The sequence below is a fragment of the Lingula anatina genome, chromosome 2, assembly GCF_051362555.1.
Source record: "Lingula anatina isolate TDL-2025a chromosome 2, LinAna3.0, whole genome shotgun sequence".
Taxonomy (NCBI): Eukaryota; Metazoa; Brachiopoda; class Lingulata; order Lingulida; family Lingulidae; genus Lingula; species Lingula anatina.
Genome location: NC_141768.1, coordinates 37,961,697 through 37,981,163, shown reverse-complemented (window position 1 = coordinate 37,981,163; position 19,467 = coordinate 37,961,697). Strand labels below are relative to the sequence as shown.

At 35.1% G+C, this 19,467-nt stretch overlaps 4 protein-coding genes across 8 annotated transcripts in view; 2 read left to right on the top strand and 2 right to left on the bottom strand.

Annotated features, from left to right (window-relative positions):
* LOC106163905 (alsin) overlaps positions 1–6,432 on the bottom strand; it is a 35,458-nt gene extending 29,026 nt beyond the window's left edge. Inside the window, exons 1-2 of one of the 3 annotated variants that reach the window (XM_024077524.2) lie at positions 6,306–6,432; positions 15–214 (exon numbers count right to left, since the gene is read on the bottom strand). In XM_024077524.2, coding sequence (XP_023933292.2) covers positions 15–214; positions 6,306–6,325 — 220 coding nt within the window. In that variant the 5' untranslated portion in view covers positions 6,326–6,432. Of the gene's footprint in view, positions 1–14; positions 215–3,066; positions 3,863–6,305 lie in introns of those variants that run through there. The other 2 variants (XM_087005234.1, XM_087005235.1) reach the window with 2 other exon arrangements.
* Positions 165–3,870, top strand: LOC106165395 (uncharacterized). 2 transcript variants are annotated; one of them, XM_087005243.1, is made up of 3 exons: positions 165–252; positions 911–1,068; positions 1,531–3,870. In XM_087005243.1, exon 3 carries the CDS (start codon positions 1,569–1,571, stop codon positions 3,000–3,002), a length of 1,434 nt encoding a protein of 477 aa, XP_086861369.1. In that variant the 5' UTR covers positions 165–252; positions 911–1,068; positions 1,531–1,568; the 3' UTR covers positions 3,003–3,870. The 2 variants fall into 2 exon arrangements, with proteins under 2 accessions (XP_086861369.1, XP_013399056.3); XM_013543602.3 differs by lacking the exon at positions 165–252 and having other exon boundaries at positions 591–1,068.
* On the top strand, positions 6,396–13,596 carry LOC106166855 (kinesin-like protein KIF9). Of its 2 annotated transcripts, XM_087005238.1 has the most exons (18): positions 6,396–6,546; positions 7,876–7,987; positions 8,135–8,300; positions 8,541–8,878; positions 9,236–9,412; positions 9,609–9,821; positions 10,032–10,109; positions 10,280–10,348; positions 10,477–10,581; positions 10,791–10,846; positions 11,039–11,129; positions 11,298–11,458; positions 11,609–11,865; positions 12,038–12,160; positions 12,293–12,472; positions 12,650–12,765; positions 12,938–13,042; positions 13,176–13,596. In XM_087005238.1, the coding sequence occupies exons 1-18, from the start codon at positions 6,401–6,403 to the stop codon at positions 13,284–13,286; spliced, it is 2,604 nt and encodes an 867-aa protein (XP_086861364.1). In that variant the 5' UTR covers positions 6,396–6,400; the 3' UTR covers positions 13,287–13,596. The 2 variants fall into 2 exon arrangements, with proteins under 2 accessions (XP_086861364.1, XP_086861365.1); XM_087005239.1 differs by lacking the exons at positions 8,541–8,878; positions 9,236–9,412; positions 9,609–9,821; ... (10 more) ...; positions 12,938–13,042; positions 13,176–13,596 and having other exon boundaries at positions 6,401–6,546; positions 8,135–8,314.
* A 198-nt stretch (positions 13,597–13,794) lies between these two features.
* Positions 13,795–19,457, bottom strand: LOC106166889 (nucleolar protein 58). Its single transcript, XM_013545552.2, has 15 exons — positions 19,344–19,457; positions 18,686–18,762; positions 18,374–18,426; positions 17,929–18,053; positions 17,632–17,765; positions 16,845–16,909; positions 16,476–16,610; positions 16,160–16,305; positions 15,922–16,048; positions 15,586–15,749; positions 15,269–15,403; positions 15,042–15,103; positions 14,783–14,907; positions 14,359–14,472; positions 13,795–14,233 (listed from the first exon to the last, which is right to left on the bottom strand). The coding sequence occupies exons 1-15, from the start codon at positions 19,443–19,445 to the stop codon at positions 14,160–14,162; spliced, it is 1,638 nt and encodes a 545-aa protein (XP_013401006.2). The 5' UTR covers positions 19,446–19,457; the 3' UTR covers positions 13,795–14,159.
* Positions 19,458–19,467: the final 10 nt, after the last annotated feature.

The following is a 19,467-nucleotide window of genomic DNA, read 5'->3' as shown; positions in this document are numbered from 1 at the left end:
GCTCTGTAATGTACCTATAGTCCCAATGCCAAGCTGACCAAAACTATTGTCTCCCTGGCTGTACACCTTGTGACCAGTGGTCAAGAAGATGATGTGCTTGTCCCCCACTGCCACACTGTGGACAGTCCTCGACAGCAGAGGGCCAGGTGACACCAGGAGGTCACCTGTGGGATAGCCATGCCAGATGGCCACCTGACCCTCGTTCTTTTCTTCACTGGAATGACAGAAATCAGTGTGCTATTTAACAGGAGGGTATATAATGAGACCTAGCTGCTAATTCTGTACTTATAGTGAATGGTTTAGGGCAATCCTGTTGTTTTGTTCTTGTATAGAATATTTGTACATAACTTAGAAAGAAAATTAAGAGGTTGCATATTAATGCTTCAGTATTATAATATCATGCTGCACCTTTTGTATGCATTCTCAGTGCTCTTTTATAATCTTAAAAAGAAATTGTTACCAGCAAGAGATGCTAATGATGTCATAAATGAAGTACAAACTAAAGTAATTAAGGAGAACTAATTCATCATAACAATACATCTTGTTTACTCAAAATTTTGCAATCAAAGTATACCAATCCCTTAGATACAAGCACACGTATGGTTATTCTTCATGAATCATAACATCTTAACCTTCTAAGCAAAAAAAAATCTCAGAGTTTCCCCACTCAGTTTATAAGTTGCATCTATAGCCTGTAAGAAAGTTCATCAAGCATGACAGCTCAAATACACACTTCACAAATCAACACTTGTGAAAATTTAGCCTGCCTTGTTGCAAACATAACATGTGAAACTGCCCAAATGCAGTTATATGCAAAAATGTGGATTTACTGTAATGAAACATTTCCATTTCTAATCAACTAGTAGTTTGTGTCTCCAGACCATATGCATTTCCATATCTCTCCCTCAAGGCGGTGGTACAAACTGGGTACTGATGTCATGCCGCCTTGGCAATGCTGCAAGGCCGTAACTGACAGGAAGCTGCGTGACACAGACCAACAACATACTAATCATCAGTTCTACGGGCGAAATCGTTTGGAGAGGACGTGTTTGACGATGAGAAACCCAAGTAAGTAGTAAAATTTATCAAATTTATCTCAATTTCATTTACCTTTATCATAACTAGAGTTAAAACAACTGACCTTTTTCATAAATATTTTATTCCACAACCAAAGTGTTGCAAGAGAGCATTTTTCATTTTTTTTTTTCACAACTGCTTGTTAATCATACAGTGGCCTTATTTTGTATTCATGTGCAGGTTTTTCAATAGTAACAGCTTTACAATTATTTATTTCCATAAAGATAAACTTTTTCATGAATGTCAATCTTAGCTATAGCTCATGTATATCAAAATAAATAAATTCAAGTAAATATTTCCAATCATTCAAACTGTAATAAGTAAAGCTCCAATTTCAGTGCTTTCAACATTTGGTAAATTTAAATGTCAGTTTTGACTCAACATGGAAAATCTCGATACTTTGCTGCAAATCAGTGGCAAACTTTTCATCCATCTTAATATATCTATTTTCAGCTATCTTATTCTTTTAACACCGAGGCTACCCTAGCACCATGAAGTCAAGTATTCACCATGTCCCGGGGAACAAGGTGGTTCACACTGTGGCTCACAACCACTCAGACCAACCCCAGACACAGGGAGGAGGCGTCTCTGTCATCACCAAAACTTCAAAAGCCCCCTCCTTCCTCGAGCAGACTATCACCAAATTCCAAGTTATTTTGTTTGACTCAGACAATCCCGATTCTGTCTACGCCCCAGGTGATTACGTCAAAGGGCAAATCATTTTGCATGTGAAAAACCCACTGGATCTGCAATTCATTGAGGTGGTTGTCAAAGGAGAGGGTGTTATTTCCTGGGGACATTCCTCGGCCAGACTAGAGAATTATGTCTTCAAGAGGACATTTATGGCTGGTTCGCCAGACAACTCTGTGATAACTGTGCTCCACCCAGGCAGGTATGCCACTGCGTTCCAGTATCATCTGCCAACAGACATACCATCTTCAACAGATTATGTGGCACCCTTGGACAAGTTTAGTTTCCACATTGGGTATGCAGTAGAGGCCAGAATATGTGATTATGCTATGACTAAAGTTACAAAAGGGAAGCGCTTTTTGCGTCAACAAGTCCGTATCCTGCAGGAGGATTCCCACCCTTTTGTAATCCAGCGGCCATTTAGTATAACTGACCTGCCTGGGGCCTTCACACCTATTCAGCATGTAGATGTTTTAACTTCCAGCATACTGAAGCCATTGAAGAGCAATGATGGTGTAGTGAAGTTGCAATTGCATCGCAGTGCATATTCCGTTGGAGACAGCATCATTCTACACATTGAGATCAATGCTAAAACAAATAAACCACCTGTCAGAGGAAAAATAGACTTAGAGCAAAAAGTGACCACAGTCAACCCCATGAGAACATTTGTGGCTGATATAGCTGGAATTGAAGAGAACCTTCTTACTCGCCATCGTCGAGACAGTGAGGTTATGACTGCAGCAGGTGTACATATAAGTAGATACGAATTTGCACTTGAATTGCCTCGAAATCTGCTGCCATCTCACCTTCCTGGCTGTAAACTGATAACTGTGACTTACACCCTCAAGGCACGCGTAGACTTTGCTGGCTCTGGAGGACAATGGTCTGCCAAGGTTCCCCTACAAATTGCTCCTGAGGCAACAAGAAGAGATTCAGCATCAAGCAGCAGCACAGTGTCTCAGACCTTTTTCCGTAGACCTTCTCTCACTTTCCACAATGCAAACAATCATCACGATGGACTTTTTAACTCTCTGCCAAGGCCAAGTCTTACTCCATCCTCATCATCTTCATACCAACACAGAAGTAACTCACTTCCCAGGCCTAGCCAGGGCTCTGTGAGCTATGACTACAGCAGCTTCTCTATGCCACGCCCAAGAAGAGATGAGGATCTGATTTCAAACCACAGCAGAAATAAAGTCCGCACAAAATATAAATCATCACTTTTTAAAAAATAAAAAGACAAGCATTAGACGTTTATCAAGAATATTTAATGATAACCAATGAACATAAATGAAATACCTATTTGTTTTTCTGTGGATCCAAATTAAAGCAGTCTCCAGCAAGATAGACATTCAATTGAATAATACAAGAGCACTTATGTAAAATTGTGTCCCAAGTCTAAATCATCATACAAAAAGTCTAAGAATTAGGCGATTGGAGCCTAAGATGTTCCCACATCCATTAAACCAGCATTTCCTAGGTGGCTGTTCCTGTAGATATATAGCGACATTATCTGTAATTTCTATAAAAGAAAAACACTCAGAAGATATCATAGTTATGTATCATGCAAAATAAAAACCATCTTCAGGACTACCAAAATGTAACCTTCAGGTCAGCAAATAGGTCTAAAGTTAGTAGTCCAGTTTTCAATCACATTATCAAAACAAACAGCTACTTCACCAAACCTTAGGTGCAAAAGTTGATTACCGTATCTATCTTTATGCCACACATACAACAAGATTAGATTAATAGTATACCAAGCTGTTCAGTATAGTGACTGAGATAATTACTTGCCAAAATGTTTTTATTTACTGTAAATAGGGTAATATAAACTTTTTTGTATAAACATTTAGATTTAAGTGTGAATTGCATACAGATCCATTTGTGAAATTCTAGCTTAATGGCATTTATGTTGTTATATTAATCATGTTACTGTATACAACAGAATTTTTGTTTTCAACTTCAATGTTAACCTGAATTGTAAACAACACATGTATATAAATTTATGACAGCAACTATAATGCACTATATCAGTTCAGATTCTTTAGCTCCTGAAGAAACTCAGGGAATGCTGTTAAATAAATGCTTAAAGGAACTAGACTACATTGATTGTTTGTTGTTCACTTTTATTGGAACCCTACACATGCTGTCACTTTTGACTCTACACAAAGACTTGTCTTACAACTTAATTATTGGCAGATGAATAGAGATTGCACTGGGTTCCTTCCAAATCACTAAAAAGTAACCAAGGTCTGCATCATGCACACCAGGCTGTATTGGCACATGATACAATGCAAAAGCATTAATTACTACTGAATGCCTTGACGTATGCCAAGTTTCATTTCAAAGACAAAAATGGCTTTGTCTTAACCTTTGTATATAACTAAACTCCAAGATGTGATGCAATGATAAGTAGAATCTGCATATTAACAAATGTATAAAGTAGAAATCTGCATGTCAGTGCAGACTTTGGCTGAGCACTGTAAACAACTACATACTAGTAAATACTTGATGTTTTGTTTAGGAGGGAGAGAATTCTTGTTGTTATTATTTTTATTAGTCTATGGATATCAGTATCTGCTTTAAAAATTCCAAGCTTGAAACTGTTACTTATATCAATTCAAAAGGACATGAGAAGGTGAATTCAACTTGACATGTGAAATGCAGTACTAGTACAATAATAATGATGATGATAATAAAAAAAAACTTTGTTGACCACTGCATTTGCATATCCATGAAAAAGTTTGAGCAAGTCTTGACAATATACAGTGGAATCTTCACACAATACTGATGCCAAGCAACCTCAAGAGTTAATTTTAACTGTAAGTATACAGTATTTATGCTAAAAATAAAAGTTTTTAAAGTTTCTTCTCAAGATTTGCTCAAACTTCAAAACTTTGTCATTCCATTTGCATGATTTGTGAAAATGAAATTTGACCCCACATTCAAAAATGTTACTGCAATTCATACAAAATTCCTTTCCTGGCAAAATTTCAAAAAAATAATGAATGATGGGTGCATTATCCATCAATATTTGGTCAAAATATTTACCTTAGCCCATATGGTTATTTTATAATTATACAAAATAACAATGTTCCAAACTTTTTCTGGTCGAGTGTACCTGCATTGACTGATGTAGTTGGCTGAGAAAAACCATACCAATATTCATTCATTAATTGCTGACAATTCCATAAAATGATGCAAAATTATAGAAGATGTCTCATTTCAATTTTGAGGGCGAAGGCATCAAAACTTGATTAAAATGGTCCTATGAAGCTTTATAAAAATTATAAAGCCTTTTAAAGAAGTATATCTACATTATAATAAAAAAACACATTTATAATTCCTATAGGAAACTTCATTGTCTAGGCTTGTGTTATATGCTTTACAAAGTTTTCCTTTCACACAAACTTAGGAATTCAGTTTTTTTTTTAACATTTACAGTGAGTACTGCCTTGGGTAGAATACATTTCATATGCTTATTTTAAACCATCTTATTTGACTCTTAACCATTCATTTTGTGACATTCGGGGCAGCAACCACCAAATAGACCAATCATGGACTGTTGTAGACAAATGTAGCACTGTGGGGAAAAATAACTGATTTTTATCCAATATTTTTCCTGACATTTCTTGTGTGTTGTTAGGGTTAATTTTGGTGTCAACCAGCACAGCAAGCAAGGGTGTAAACTACTACCCATTTTTTAATTGGGACCAAGCACAGGTGTCATGCAGAGTGGGACTTCTGGCAGAGGGAGCTACTGACTATGAGCGATGCAGTGGTTTGTTTACAAACAAGAGGGGTCCACGTGTTCAACTTCTGCTGGTAAGAAAATAAGCACTTCTATTGGTGCCATTGGGAGTTATGTCAGTGTGTTTGCTATCCAATGGGGATAGGACAGCGGCGGATTTAGGCCGTCTCCTGGGTCTTCTGGCAGACGGTCAGATTTTCAAGTTTACATTGTCAGCCATCTAATGTTTTTCTTGTCGGAAGATGGTCAAAATGGAAGATGGATCAACAAAGATAATTTGGAAGACAGTCGGAAAATATCTCTGGATACGCCCCCGTAGGACATGTTTCACCAAAGTATTTTGATCCAGCTAATTATTTTGTTCATGCAGTTTTGCAGGCATTTCTTAGTATGGTTGTCAATGGGAAATCATTTGCAGGTTTCTGTCCTGAAATTAATTATCTTACACCATATATCTATATAGGCAACACAATGCTATTTTGATCCAGGAAGAATATAAACATGAAAGGAAATATTCTTTTTAATTCAACGTCACATACAATTGTGCACGTCCACGATACTGCCTGGGTAACAACAATGTCATACTATCATGCATTCTTATTGCAAATCATTTACAGAAGTGTAAACTTATTCACACTGCACACTGTCGTGAACAAGTGGATACACCGAAAGCTTTCAAAAGTACTACACAGTGTAAACAAGATGAAAAATTAGGTAGAATTTGAGAAAAATCAGGGACAACACACTTTTTAAACAAACGACATTTAAATGAACTTGATTCACTCACCTTTGGGTTGGGTCGTGCATACTTTTACTTTTAAAACCAGCTCCACATTACTAACGAAACATTAAACACTCCGGGGTTTTCCTAATTTTCAATTTATGGGCGCAGCCATCTTGAAAACAACTTCTTCTCGCAATGCCACGCGTGAAAATACCATTAACGCAAGCGCAGTGAGCTTGACAACATGCATAACAACCAGCAGGAGCAAGAGAAGCATTGACCAAAATATTTTATGTTCTTGCAAGTAAGTGACATTTTTGAAATATGTTCTTGCACTGTCTTTGACAACAAAACACTATTTATTTCTGACATACTTGCATTGATATCCTGATGTTTTTATAGCCTAATAAGAGGTGTGATGAGTTTTTAAGTAGCCACTTCGTTTTACTGTACCGCAACTACTGACTCCATAGAAGAGGAGTATAACATTAACACTACTGCCACCATGAATTACTTAATGTTACTTTTTTGAAATTTTGAATCTATGACAACGAATAACAACAACATTCAAGACAGTAAACAAACACCACTACCTTTTCTGAATCAAGTACCAAAATTAAGACTAGCTAGGTTTGCTTTTCTGGCCACTGTCACCAAAATGGGACTCTTAATTGTTTGTCAGTTAATGCAATATTGCATTATAGCCAGTCCTTTTAAAATATAAGAGCTCCTACAGATCAGTTACACTATATTTATTCTAATGTACAGAAATGGTAAACCTGCAAAAATGTGTTGCAAGTTTTAGATTATCTGTTTGTAATGTTTTTGTAACTACAATATTCAATAATACGGGTACATACAGCTTTTCACACTGAATTTCATACATTGTACATGCTCATGTATTTAAATCAGAACCTGCTTTTTTAAAACAATTTTTTTTTCTTTTTGATTGTGTTTGACACCCTTCTGCCAATGTAAAAAAATCATGAAAGCCACTTGTCTTTTACAAATATGACTTAGTTTAACCAGGAAATTGTGAAATAAGTATGCACCAATACATATTATGGTACTATCCTAATAGATTATAATATAAGATGTAGGATTATTTAATGGTAGAGAAAATAAATATGATTAAACCAAAGAAGATGGCTATTTAAATTGCTACTGGTCTCATCAGATAAGTAAAGTAATTTGAAATTAATAATCACTTTTTTAGGCTTGAGTTTGATTACTTTTATTCCAATTTTCAATGTTTCCAGGCACATCTACAGGGTTACACTGGTGGCTAAATGTATGTTGCACACTGTTTAAGTTATATTTAGTACATTGGATTGTTTTCTGTTTGGTATGGTTGTGCATGTGATAATATCATGCACTGGCTGCAGGAAGTAGGTACAAAATTAAAAAAAAAAAAAAAGAACAGCTTCTAGTGAATTCTTTTCTCTTAGATCTAATGAACAAACACTCATTTTGCTTTTGAGTTGACTCGGCTGAGTCTGTGAATGCAATGAATCGAGATCACTGATATTGATTTATTGTTGCATAAATTGTTGCCTTGATTTTGTGTGTCCTAGCTGCCACGTAAGTGCATATTCCACACAGTGTAAACAGTATCAGTTTTGTTTTCTTTCAGTTTAATCCACACAAAAATGAGTAACAAGGGGAAAAATGTGAAAGTGTGGGTTCGTATTAGACCCACACCAGAGTTTGCACATGACATTATAGATCTACAACCAGATTCAAAGGTAAGTTTCCCCTCTTGCTAATAACAAGAATTTTAAAATTAAAAGACAACTTCATAGAATTATTTCAAATGAATTTTATTTATCAGCATACAGATAAAATATATTTCATTGGTCTTCATGACAACATCCATTCTGATTTTCTTTTAGACAATTAATATCCACTGCAAACGAGATGAGAAACAAGGAGTTGTTAATAACCAGATATTGGATTGGTCCTTTGGAATGGATGGCATCTTGCATAATGCAAGCCAAGAACAAGTCTATCAGACAGTTGGGCAGAATATGGTGACACAAGCTCTTGAAGGGTTTAATGGTAAGCTCAATTGATTTCTGATATTTATCGGTTCATTAACGTATAAAATTTGGGTTTTAATGTATGTATTAATTGCTTGACAAAAACTGGTTTTAAGTAACAGTGCGGATTATTCATGAAATTGTTGTCAGAAACATTTAATTATATTTTGTTATAGAGTCTGAAACACTATTTTTGATTCTTTTAAAAGAACATATTTAGAGAGCTATAAGAATAACAAACCCAACTTTATCTATGCAGGTACATTGATGTGTTATGGTCAAACAGGAGCTGGAAAAACTTTTACTGTCACTGGAGCAACAGAAAATTACCGCCACCGTGGACTTATTCCAAGAGCCATTTCACAGTTATACAGAGAAATTGAGGACAGACCAGAGTACGCCATCAATGTTAGGATATCTTATTTAGAAATTTACAATGAAACAATGTTTGATCTGTTGTCATCTCTTCCGGAGACAATGAATGCCTCTCAAGGACAACAAATGACTATTGCTGAGGAAGGCAGTGTAGTGTATGTCAAAGGATTGACCACACATTTAGCCCAAAGTGAAGAGGAAGCTTTGAATTTGTTGTTTGAGGTACATATATTTTTCCATACCATATTTTTAGAATGACCAATGTCTTAATTCAAAAGTTAACCTTGTATTTGTATTCTTTTAAAAATCATAGCACTTAAGTTTGCTGGTTGCATATTTACTAAATGGATTGCATGTATACAATAAATTACAATTGAAATATCAATTACAAATGAAATAATAAATCAATAAATAACAGATGAGATAATGATTTGGTATAACTAAAATACATTTAGAAAATAAATTATAGTATCAATATAGATAAATATCATATTCAAGCTAAATGCACTACTAAAAATAATTTGCCAGAACCTTTGAGAAAATTTGATGTTCTAACATGAATTTTTTTGTCATTTTCAGGGTGAGACTAATCGTGCAATTGCAACTCATTCCTTGAATAAACAGTCCTCAAGATCTCACTGTATTTTTACCGTCCACATAGAGTCCAGGTCCCGTGTACAGTCCACAGCTAAATATACAACATCCAAATTAAATTTTGTTGATCTGGCAGGATCAGAAAGACTAGGGAAAACAAAGGTATTGATAGTTTGAACTTCAAATATATTGTTGTCTGTGTCTTAGATAAATAATCATTATTGTTCACTCCCATTCTTCTTCTTGATTTAATTTCATAGGATTAATAAGTTTTTTTTTTTTTTTTTTTTTTTTTTTTTGTTTTTTGTTTTTTTTTTGCATTCTTTAATTACCATCGTTGTTTCCATGATAATTCCAGTCTGGTGGGAAAACACAACAGGAAGCCATGTATATCAACAAGTCTCTGTCCTTCCTGGAGCAAACAGTCATTGCTTTGGCAGACAGAAAGCGTGATCACGTGCCCTTCAGACAGACCAAGCTCACACACTGTCTCAAGGACTCCATTGGAGGCACCTGCAGCACTGTGCTCATTGCTAATGTCTGGGGAGAAGCAGCACAAATTGAGGAGACTGTAAGTAAACTATGACCCAGTAGATTAAAAAAGCACAAACAGTGTATGTAGTGAATAAGCATTTTGTGGGAAATACTTTTTAACTTCTTTTTGCAAAGAGGACTGACAGAGTTGATGAATGTGTCTGAGAAACAAATAATACTTTACATAGATAAATTTTGGCAGTTGGGGAAAAATAGTTGTTGTTAACTTGTGGTTTTATCATTGCAGATCTCCACTCTACGCTTTGCCACCAGAATGATGTGTGTAGCCAATGAACCTGCCATCAATGAACATTATGATCCAGCAGTAAGTTTTTATTTGGTATATACATCTATAATTTAGTTTATTCTATTGAATACTGTTAACAAATTTGATTTTTTATTTATGTATTTTTATATTTAACTCTGAATAAAGTGCCTTTGTGTCAAAAACAATGCTTTCATGCTGTTAAATATTTTAAAAAATTCTCATTTCAGATCATGGTTAAGAAACTGGAAAAGGAAATACTGCACCTAAGAAATGAGTTAGCCATGCATGATACACTGGTAAGTTACTGGATTTAACCAATAAAATAACAAACATTTAGAATTGAAGTAAAATGTGATAAATGGATAGCATTATGACAATTTTTCATTAAACTTGAATAACCTACTTGTACTGTTTCCTTTTATAGACCAATCGCAGCATGGTAACATATGAGCCTTTGTCAGAGCAGCAGAAGTATGAGATCAAACAGCAAGTCCGGAGATACCTGGAAGGGTCCTTGGATGAAATAGATGTGAGTGTTAAATAAATTATCATTGTAGAACGATATATAAATTACCAATAAATGCTACAGAAGTTGTCATACACTTAGACTTAGGTCCTTCTGTCCAACACTACAATTGGTTATAAGACCCCAGATTGAAGAACAAGTTTTTATGAAACTGTTTCATAAGATTTTTTCTTATTCAACTATGTAAATTCATGTTCTCATTTTTTTTCCAGATTGTGAATGTGAGGCAAATCCAAGGTGTGTTTGATTCTTTTAAGGAACTCTATGGGTAAGTTATATTTCTTAGATATTATCATTATGACCATTGTTATTGCTATTATTATGCAAAAAGTTAGGGTACTCTGACATTCATAATATGACCTTATGAAACTTAATTTGTTGATTTATGTTCATTTTATCTGAACAGTAATACTGCTTCCTGAAAGGAGGAAATTAATAATCTTATTCATTTTTCTTACAGCCAAATGGAAAAAGAAATAGAGGAGAAGCTAAGAGTCAAGTACACCTTAGTTGACAAAACAGACCCAGCTTCTATTGCTGCAGCACAAAAGGTAGGAGATAAAAAAAAAAACAATAAGAGTACATTTTCACTTATTTATGATAGATAGCCGTTTGTATTGGAACCCTTTAATTGGATTTGTTTGCAACCTCTAAAATAATCTTAAAGCTTCAACAAGGAAATATTGTTTTTTACCTCAGAAGAATTTATTTGATTGCAGGCTGGAGTAGCTATCACAGATGATGGCACATTGGTTGGTGAGGCAGATGGGCAGAGCTTTGGAGTGGGTGTGGCACCAAAGAGTGCTAAAGCAGAACAATCGGCAACAGTCAGTGCAATAAAGAAGGCTTCGCTGAAAAGGAAATCAAGGGAAAGAGCAAGGTGATTGCAGATAGATTTATTGAAGATACTGTCAGTTATGAAACAGCACAGATTGTATTTTACAAAACAATGATATTTGACTGTGATATTTGACTACCCTTTGATTACAAAAGTGTAAAATCCACTAACACTAAATACTCTGTTTTACAGTCCCACTGCCAAAGGCCCACTCAGTCCCTCCCACAGTGCTAAAGCCCAGGATATCATCTCCCCTCAAACCCCCTCTGGTGAGAAGAAGGATGAGCGAGAGGCTGGAGAACCTACCACTCCCAGTAGCACTGCTCCCCCAGCCCCTGCTCCAGTACAGCAAGAAAGACCAAGCACCCCTCCACCCAGGACTGTGGCATTTGAAGAGTTCAAAGCTGAGAGGGGGAGTGAGATCAACAGAATTCTGTCAGAAAATAAAGGTAAGAATGAAACAAGGCTCTGCAACAGTAAAAAAACATTTGCAAGTTTGCAACAGTACTGAAGTATCAGCACATCTCGGAACAATATGAAGAAATAATCTTCGGAGTGCCTTCCCATTTTAAATAAGATAATCAGCTGTTTTCCTATTAATTGTATCTTTAACTCTTACAGAGATCCTTGCTGTGAAGAAAAAGGCATATGCAGATTTGGCAAGACAGATCAATTCTACAAAAGTGGAAATTGATAAGTCTAGGGATAAACTGGATGCACTGAAAAGAGAAAGAGAATCACAAGGTAATTCTTTTGACATAACTTCACTGATCCTTATGATTTCCCTCTCTTTTAAATGTTTTTTAAACATTAGTGGAATGCAAGATCATATAACTTGAAATTTATGTTGCTATATTCATCCTTATTCCCATGCAGGATTTACCTATAATGAAGATGGGGAGACTATAATTAGTGAGGAAGAGTTTCTTGAGATCAAACAGCTGAAGGAATTTAAGCAGAATTATAGGACAGACCATGAAGAGCTCAAAAACCTCAAATCAGAAGTACAGTACTGCCAGAAACTGGTGGATCAGTGTCGGCAGAGGTTAATTCAAGGTACACAAAACATTTACAACGGTACTGAAGCTCAATAATTTGCAGTGAATTAAGTACATGAGTTGAACAAATAAATTGGTTTTTAAAAACTATTTGCTTGAAAGTGATATTTGTAACCCTTGAAGCATGTGTGTATTGTTGTTGTTGTTTTTTAAAAAAGCTCAATTTTTTTTTCAGAATTTGATGATTGGTATGCAGAAAGCTTCTTACTGCCAGCAGATGAACTTCAGACCAGCATGGCTATGGGGCTGGGACTAAGACCAGGAGCTCTGCCACCATACCCATTGCAAGTGGTAAGTACAGTGGTATTTATAATTATTTGGTAATGGAATATCATATAAAAATTCTAATAACTAATTAAATTCTGGGTATGGATATTAAGGTAACAGTCCCAGCGAAATATTTTAAGTAAAATAATTGTAACCATTAAATGATGTCTCTTTCATCAATTTTCTCCTTTTCCAGCCTGAAGACGAACAAGAAAAATTTGACCGTTTACAAGGAGAACTGCTCATGGAGAATCCAGATTCTGCTGCATTCTACAATGCAAAGATGAGAACTGAAAGAAGAGTAAGTTTACATAGAAACAAGTCCTTCTTTAAAACAAATGTGATTCAGAGTTTGTGAATACCCTCAAAGAAATTTTTTTCTATCTGTACTTATTTTTCTCTTCTTTTAAAAAATTATCTTTTGGTCTTTTCAGAAAACATATGAAGCAGCCATGTCTCAGCCACAACCTTCTATGCGCCGCAAACCAGGCACCCCAACCATGGAAGTTAGAACAAAGCCCCCTACTATGTTGGAAGTTCAATGAAGATAACACTTGCAGCAATGCCATGCAAAGGAAAAGACAATTTTACAAGCTGGATTTTACATAGATTATGAGCATGTTTGCGGTCAAGAATGATCAAATTATACAGAAACTTTGTTTGGGATCATGTCTATGAAGATGTTAAATGCATAGCGTCTTTGGTTCAGGAAGGCAATTTTTATTTTGTAATATGACATTTTTCTAAAAGGTTTCTGCTTTTTAATTATAGATATTTTCATCCATCATGTATATACAAATTGTAAATATTGTCCAAAGCTATGTTCTATAATAAACCACAATAGGTTAAATATAATTTCAGGATTTTCTGCAATCTCGAACTTTAATTTGAAGTACAAACAAGTTCTCCGCAGGGCTTTTTTCTCTCCCCCCCCCCCCCCCCAAAAAAAAGTCATTACCACATTCCAAATGACAGTAAAACTGGCCTCAGACTTACCAAGTGCAGGTTCATTCATTTTGTGCATAGCCAAGTTGTGAAACAAAAGACAGCATCTCTACTAAAATAACCTTTATTGCAATATGGAGCCATCAAAATAGGCGACAGCTTCCACTTTATCTTTTCTTTTCCAACAGCATTTTATCCACAGAAAAAAAAATTTACAATGCCCATCGTTTCTTTCATGAGCAATATCTTTTGTCTTCATCACTACATAGCTGCATTACAGATTTAGGCAATGTAAGCATAAATCAATTGAATTCCTTTCATACAAAATATGGAAATGTGTTACAATCACAATAACCATAACTTGTCAGTCTGGCTCCCTCAGTCTATGGAAAGAATCAATTCCACAAGTTGAATGTTTCATTAGTGCATTCCATGGGTAATAAAATATATCAAGTACTGTCTTTTCTCTCATATCAATCACTGTCCTGCTCCACTTTCATCTTTTTCTTCTTTTTCTTTTTCTTGGACGAACCTTCGTCACCAGCACCTGCAAACACAAGATTGACCTTATAAGGCTGTGTTTCTTCTTTCTTGATAAAATGTTGTGATGCTCAGTTTTATCTCCCCATATCTTATGTTTTTTTAATTTTCGAAATAGATGGAAATTCTTACCAATAGATTCTGTTGTGGTATCCATTATAGAAGTTTCTGCATCTCCAGCAGCATCTTTTTCTTTGTCCTTCTTTTTCTTTTTCTTCTTTATCTTTTCTGAAGATTCTGCTTCACCTAAAAATGTAAGGTTTTCATCTCTTTAAAGATCAGCCTATGCCTTTCTTTAACCAGGATGCTCCAACAGATAATACATACAAACAATACCATGTAGATATACTGTTACTGACACCTAGTGCATGTGAGGTAAATCTAATTCTTTCTATTTAACGTTTCTAGGTCTGTAACCGAATTCATTCTACGAGTCTCAATTATTCATTCAGCAAACCAATAGATTATGTGCTGACTGCATGTAACACTCAAGACTTTAAAGATAGAAAGATTAACCCAATTTTGGATTAAATGGACAACCCATCATATTTCTTACCATTCTGTTCTACTTTTACTTTCTTGGACTTAACGTCTTCACCAGCTTCAGCTTCGTCCAACTTTCTTTTCTTTGGAGTAGTGGGTAGAGTGGAATCAGCCCCAGCATCATAAGTTTTAACTTGACTGAAAAAAACAGGGAAAGCCCTGTCACTACTGCCACAATCAATGTTGGATTCATTAAACAAAAAATTCTGAATCACTTTCTAAGTGTCCCCATAAAAGATGTAAGTGCAAGACCAACAAATTAAACAACTTACCTTTTATTTTCATATTTTTCCCATTTCGCCATCTGTTTACCAGTGCCACTTATTCTTCTAGACTGAAAATACAAAGTGCATGCATATTATTATATTTATTTATTACGGGTAACCTACTTCTAAGGTAAATGCTGTAATTTGTCTAATTATTTACTAAGTTAAGACACTGCCATATTGCTGATACATATTTTGTAAAGACAATTCACAAGTTTTCTCAGTGCCCTTACCCCTCCTTCTTCCATTTGTCTCATCCTACTTTCTAGGTTTGCGCGGTGTTCTATGCCCATTTCATTGGTAGTATCCTCTCCCAGTGCATCTACCCTGATTGCAAGAGCAGCTTTAGCAGCTAACATTCGGGAAATCTTCAAAGAAAATATTTATACATTGAAATAGCATAATAAAATGTTCTAAATACAAAACGCTTCGTACAACCCCCTCCCCACTCCAACTTTCAGCTCAAATTCAATAGATCAAAAATTTATCTAAATAAAAATATTCAAGTTGGGTATGTAGGAATTTATTGATTTTTCCAATTGTTACTCACCTTGCCTTTATTCTTAACATTGGCCTGTCCGACAAGTGAAGCATGATAAATTAGTCCATATTTTGGAGTGTCATGCTTTGTTTTTAATGCTCTAAACAAAGCCTTTTCTGCTCCTAGGATTTGTACCGTTGAAGATGGATGTTTTGCTAGATTTACAAGTGAACCTAGGAGAAAGAATATCTACCTTAAGAGATCATGTAGCAGAAGAAATTAAACTTAATGGTAAACATTCAGCACTTTTTGCATCATGAAATGCACAATTTTCTAAGTATACATTTAAAACAGTGTGTAAAGCTGTAAAAGTTTTAAAAACTAAAGGTTTTTTATTTCACTCACCTGCATGAGCAATTAATCTAGCTCCAACTAATTCTCCTACCAAGACTGTCAAATTAGGTGCTATTGCCATCATCCTGTTTTTTAGATAATCATACAGTTGGGCTCTGTATTCTGTGATTTCTATTACCTACAGAGAAAGGCAAAAACAATCAGAACTGACGCTCATCAACTCTGAAACTAAGATGGTAAGGTGTATCACTGTTACAACCATCGAAAGTAGAGATAAAATGTAACATACCTGGTCACAAAGGTATGTGACATTTATTAAATCTTCCTCGGACACCTCTGTCCCCATGGATACTTCAGCAGCTTCCTTCAGTTCTTGTTCCACTTCCTCAGGCAATATGGCAGAGAGGTCTGTGGTAGCAGCATTGGTTCTATCACCTGCAATTGACCAAACACTTGATTAGCCAGCAGGAATATCACACCCCTTTCTCTGTGTCAATACTACTTCAGGCAAATGTAATTAAATACATATTTTCACTAGAACCACTGCAGAACTATATTAAAATGGACATTTTTATTATTATTATTATTAAGTTCTACCATCTTACCTAATGCCTTCACAACTTTGGCATAGGCTAAGTTATCTGTGATTATTTTGCTTAATTCTGGAAAATGCCATCCATACCACTCTCTTGCCCTCATGATGTAGTTGTTTAATTCTTTGTCTAAATCATCTAGCAAAGCTGCAAAAATGAACAGAGGAACAGTAATAAAAACATTTCTTTTAAGAAATCCGCATTATGACCAATAAACTTAAAAACTTGTAAAAAACCCAAATATCAATTACCATTCAAAATAATCATCTCACAGAATACAGAATGGAACTGGCATTGAAATACAAGCAAAAATCCAAATTTTAATCAGAAGATGGTGCATTTAAAATTAATCATTAATCATTAAGCTGCAATTGTACTTACAAATTGCTTGAACAATCATGGTGTCAACTTTGTCAGGACTGAATTTCAACTTGTATCTCGAAAGGCTGGAATGAAAACATTGTCCCTGATAATTCCAAGTGTAGTGTGAATTATTTTCTATTATAAACAAAGGTTGCCTCAGAGGTAGTGACGAATAAAATGTCTTATCTTCAGTTGCACATCAGAATTTTATATTCCATCATAGGCAACCCAAATGGACAATTCAATATCATAACAAAAACTGTTAGTGCTTTTTCAGTTATGATCACCAGTTAAAGTTCATTCTATTTGCTTAATACCCCCAAATTCTACAACTAGCAAATTTTAATACAATTAAGTTTACAGCAACCATTTTTCCACCTGCCATCAACAATACTTGCCTGGCGTCTGATAATAGTTTTCAGTTTTTATGGTGTACTTCAGTATGTCCCTTAATTTTTCCATTTATCAAAAATTGACATTTCTATGGAACTAAAATTTCCCTCACCAAGGGTAGGTATTTGCTGTAGAACATCAGATGTGGTGTTGTCACTCCCTCTCATCAAAGCAGGCTGTGATATGAGTATACAATCAACACATCACAGCCACTTTAATGGTGGGGAGAGATGCACTTTCTTCCTCTCCTCCATCAGTCAACAAATCAGTATTTTTCCTGAACACTAAATTTCAACATCCATGTCGGTGGTACATAGTGACTGAAAGTTTTAACTGCTGCACTGACAAGAGAGTCATTATATATATATATAACAGGTAAGTCTTTTATGACAACTTTAAGTGTATGTCTTACCTATGTGCCAATCCCAATGCCATAGCAGACATGTCACTCTCTGGAATGGAGGTCAAGCTGGTCATCTGGGACCTTATGCCCCGCATCAATTCATGAACTGCTGAACTAGTGACACATGTAAGATCAAATTTATCCTGAAAATGAAAAACTGTGAAGGTCAGAAACTAGTGCACCCATTTTGTTGACGCAAAAAAAGTGTTGATTGCTTCAATATACATCTAAATATTATTTTATTTCTTTGTTTAGTAAAATAAACAAGATAAAAAAGTTTTAACACTTCTGAATCCCCAAAAGTACCTTGATAACATTTCCAAGTTTAGCATCTGCAACTAATAACTGTTCATGCGCTTCTTTAGCCACAACTTTTTTCAGCAATTTCTTCAGACTCTTGTTCATCTTGCCCTCTACTGCTGCTGTACATGCTAAAAATTGAAATCATAAAGGACAAACATCACACTTTAAATATTAATATTGCTTTCTGACCACTACTTTCAAGATAATCGCTGGAGCACAGATGAAAAATGCACATTTTGTGAATGGGTGTATAAACAAGTTTGGGCATTAGGACTCTATATACCATATTGTAACAGTGCATACTTGCTCAATTTTCTTTTTTAGACAAATTTTACAAGTGGACATTACATATTGCCAATCTTGAAAAATGCCAAATGTATTTTCATGTAAAATGCAAGACTGGTTCATTGATTTTGTTTTGTAATCCCTTTATGGTAATGACAGATACCTGCAAGTGCTTCTGTTGTGTCTTCAAACTTGTGAAAATTTTTCAGTTTAACCCTAGAATAGAGAAACAATTAATTAGCAACATTTTTTCTAGTACTCATCCATCCATTCAGTTCTATTACATGTTAAGCAGCAATAAAATGAACATCGTTCTCAGACCATCGTAAGAAGCTAATCCTCATTCTGTTCAGTAGAGGGAGCATAGATGTCATCATGGATACAGAACGAATACCATTACCTCAACAGCAAAATATCAGTATACTTCATGTTATCATTATCCTTTTTTATCTTAATTTTTTTAGTTATGACTCACACTTTACTTGCTTGCTCTGGTGTTTGAAAATCTTTGTATAAGTTTTCCACTTCTTGCAGCTTCTTTTCATCTAGAAGCTGAAAAAATAAAATAAAATTTAGTCCAAAGTCATTTGACTAAAATTAACAACCCTGTGGTTATACACAGATTCACTGGAAAAAGAGAAAAAAACTAGCCCCTCATAGTCTGCCTTATCTTTGATCAGCATGGTACAAATATCAGACCACTACTTTGTGATTAATCATTGGGGCATTTGTACTATGCTAGTTTGGTTTCTAAAACAACAACTTCATTTGAAGCATTCTGAGAATTTAAAAATCCGAGTTACATTAAAATAAATTTATCGACGAGAATTAAATAGTAAATTGAAACCATACAGAGTTAAATATCATGTAAACCAAACTTTCACGAAACATTATATTTATTCATGACTGAAATGCTTCCACTTTCCAAAAATTGCAAGAAACATCAACAAAGTATATATATAAGAAACAGCTGAAACAGTGAAAACGTTGGTGAGTTTGCACGTGGGTCAGTGTCTGCAAACAAATTGCGTGTAAAACACATTTCATTACCAACAAAATTATGGTAACGCTTTTCTAACATTTTGTTAGCATAGTTAAGTATCAAAATTACATTTTAGCAAAAGTACATTTACCTTGAATATCGCATAACCAGCGGGTGTTTCAAACAACACCAACATCGCAAATGCTTCTGCAACACCACGAGGTCTTCTCCGAGGGCACTGCGCATGTCTCATAGCATAACGAGTTTCGGAAATT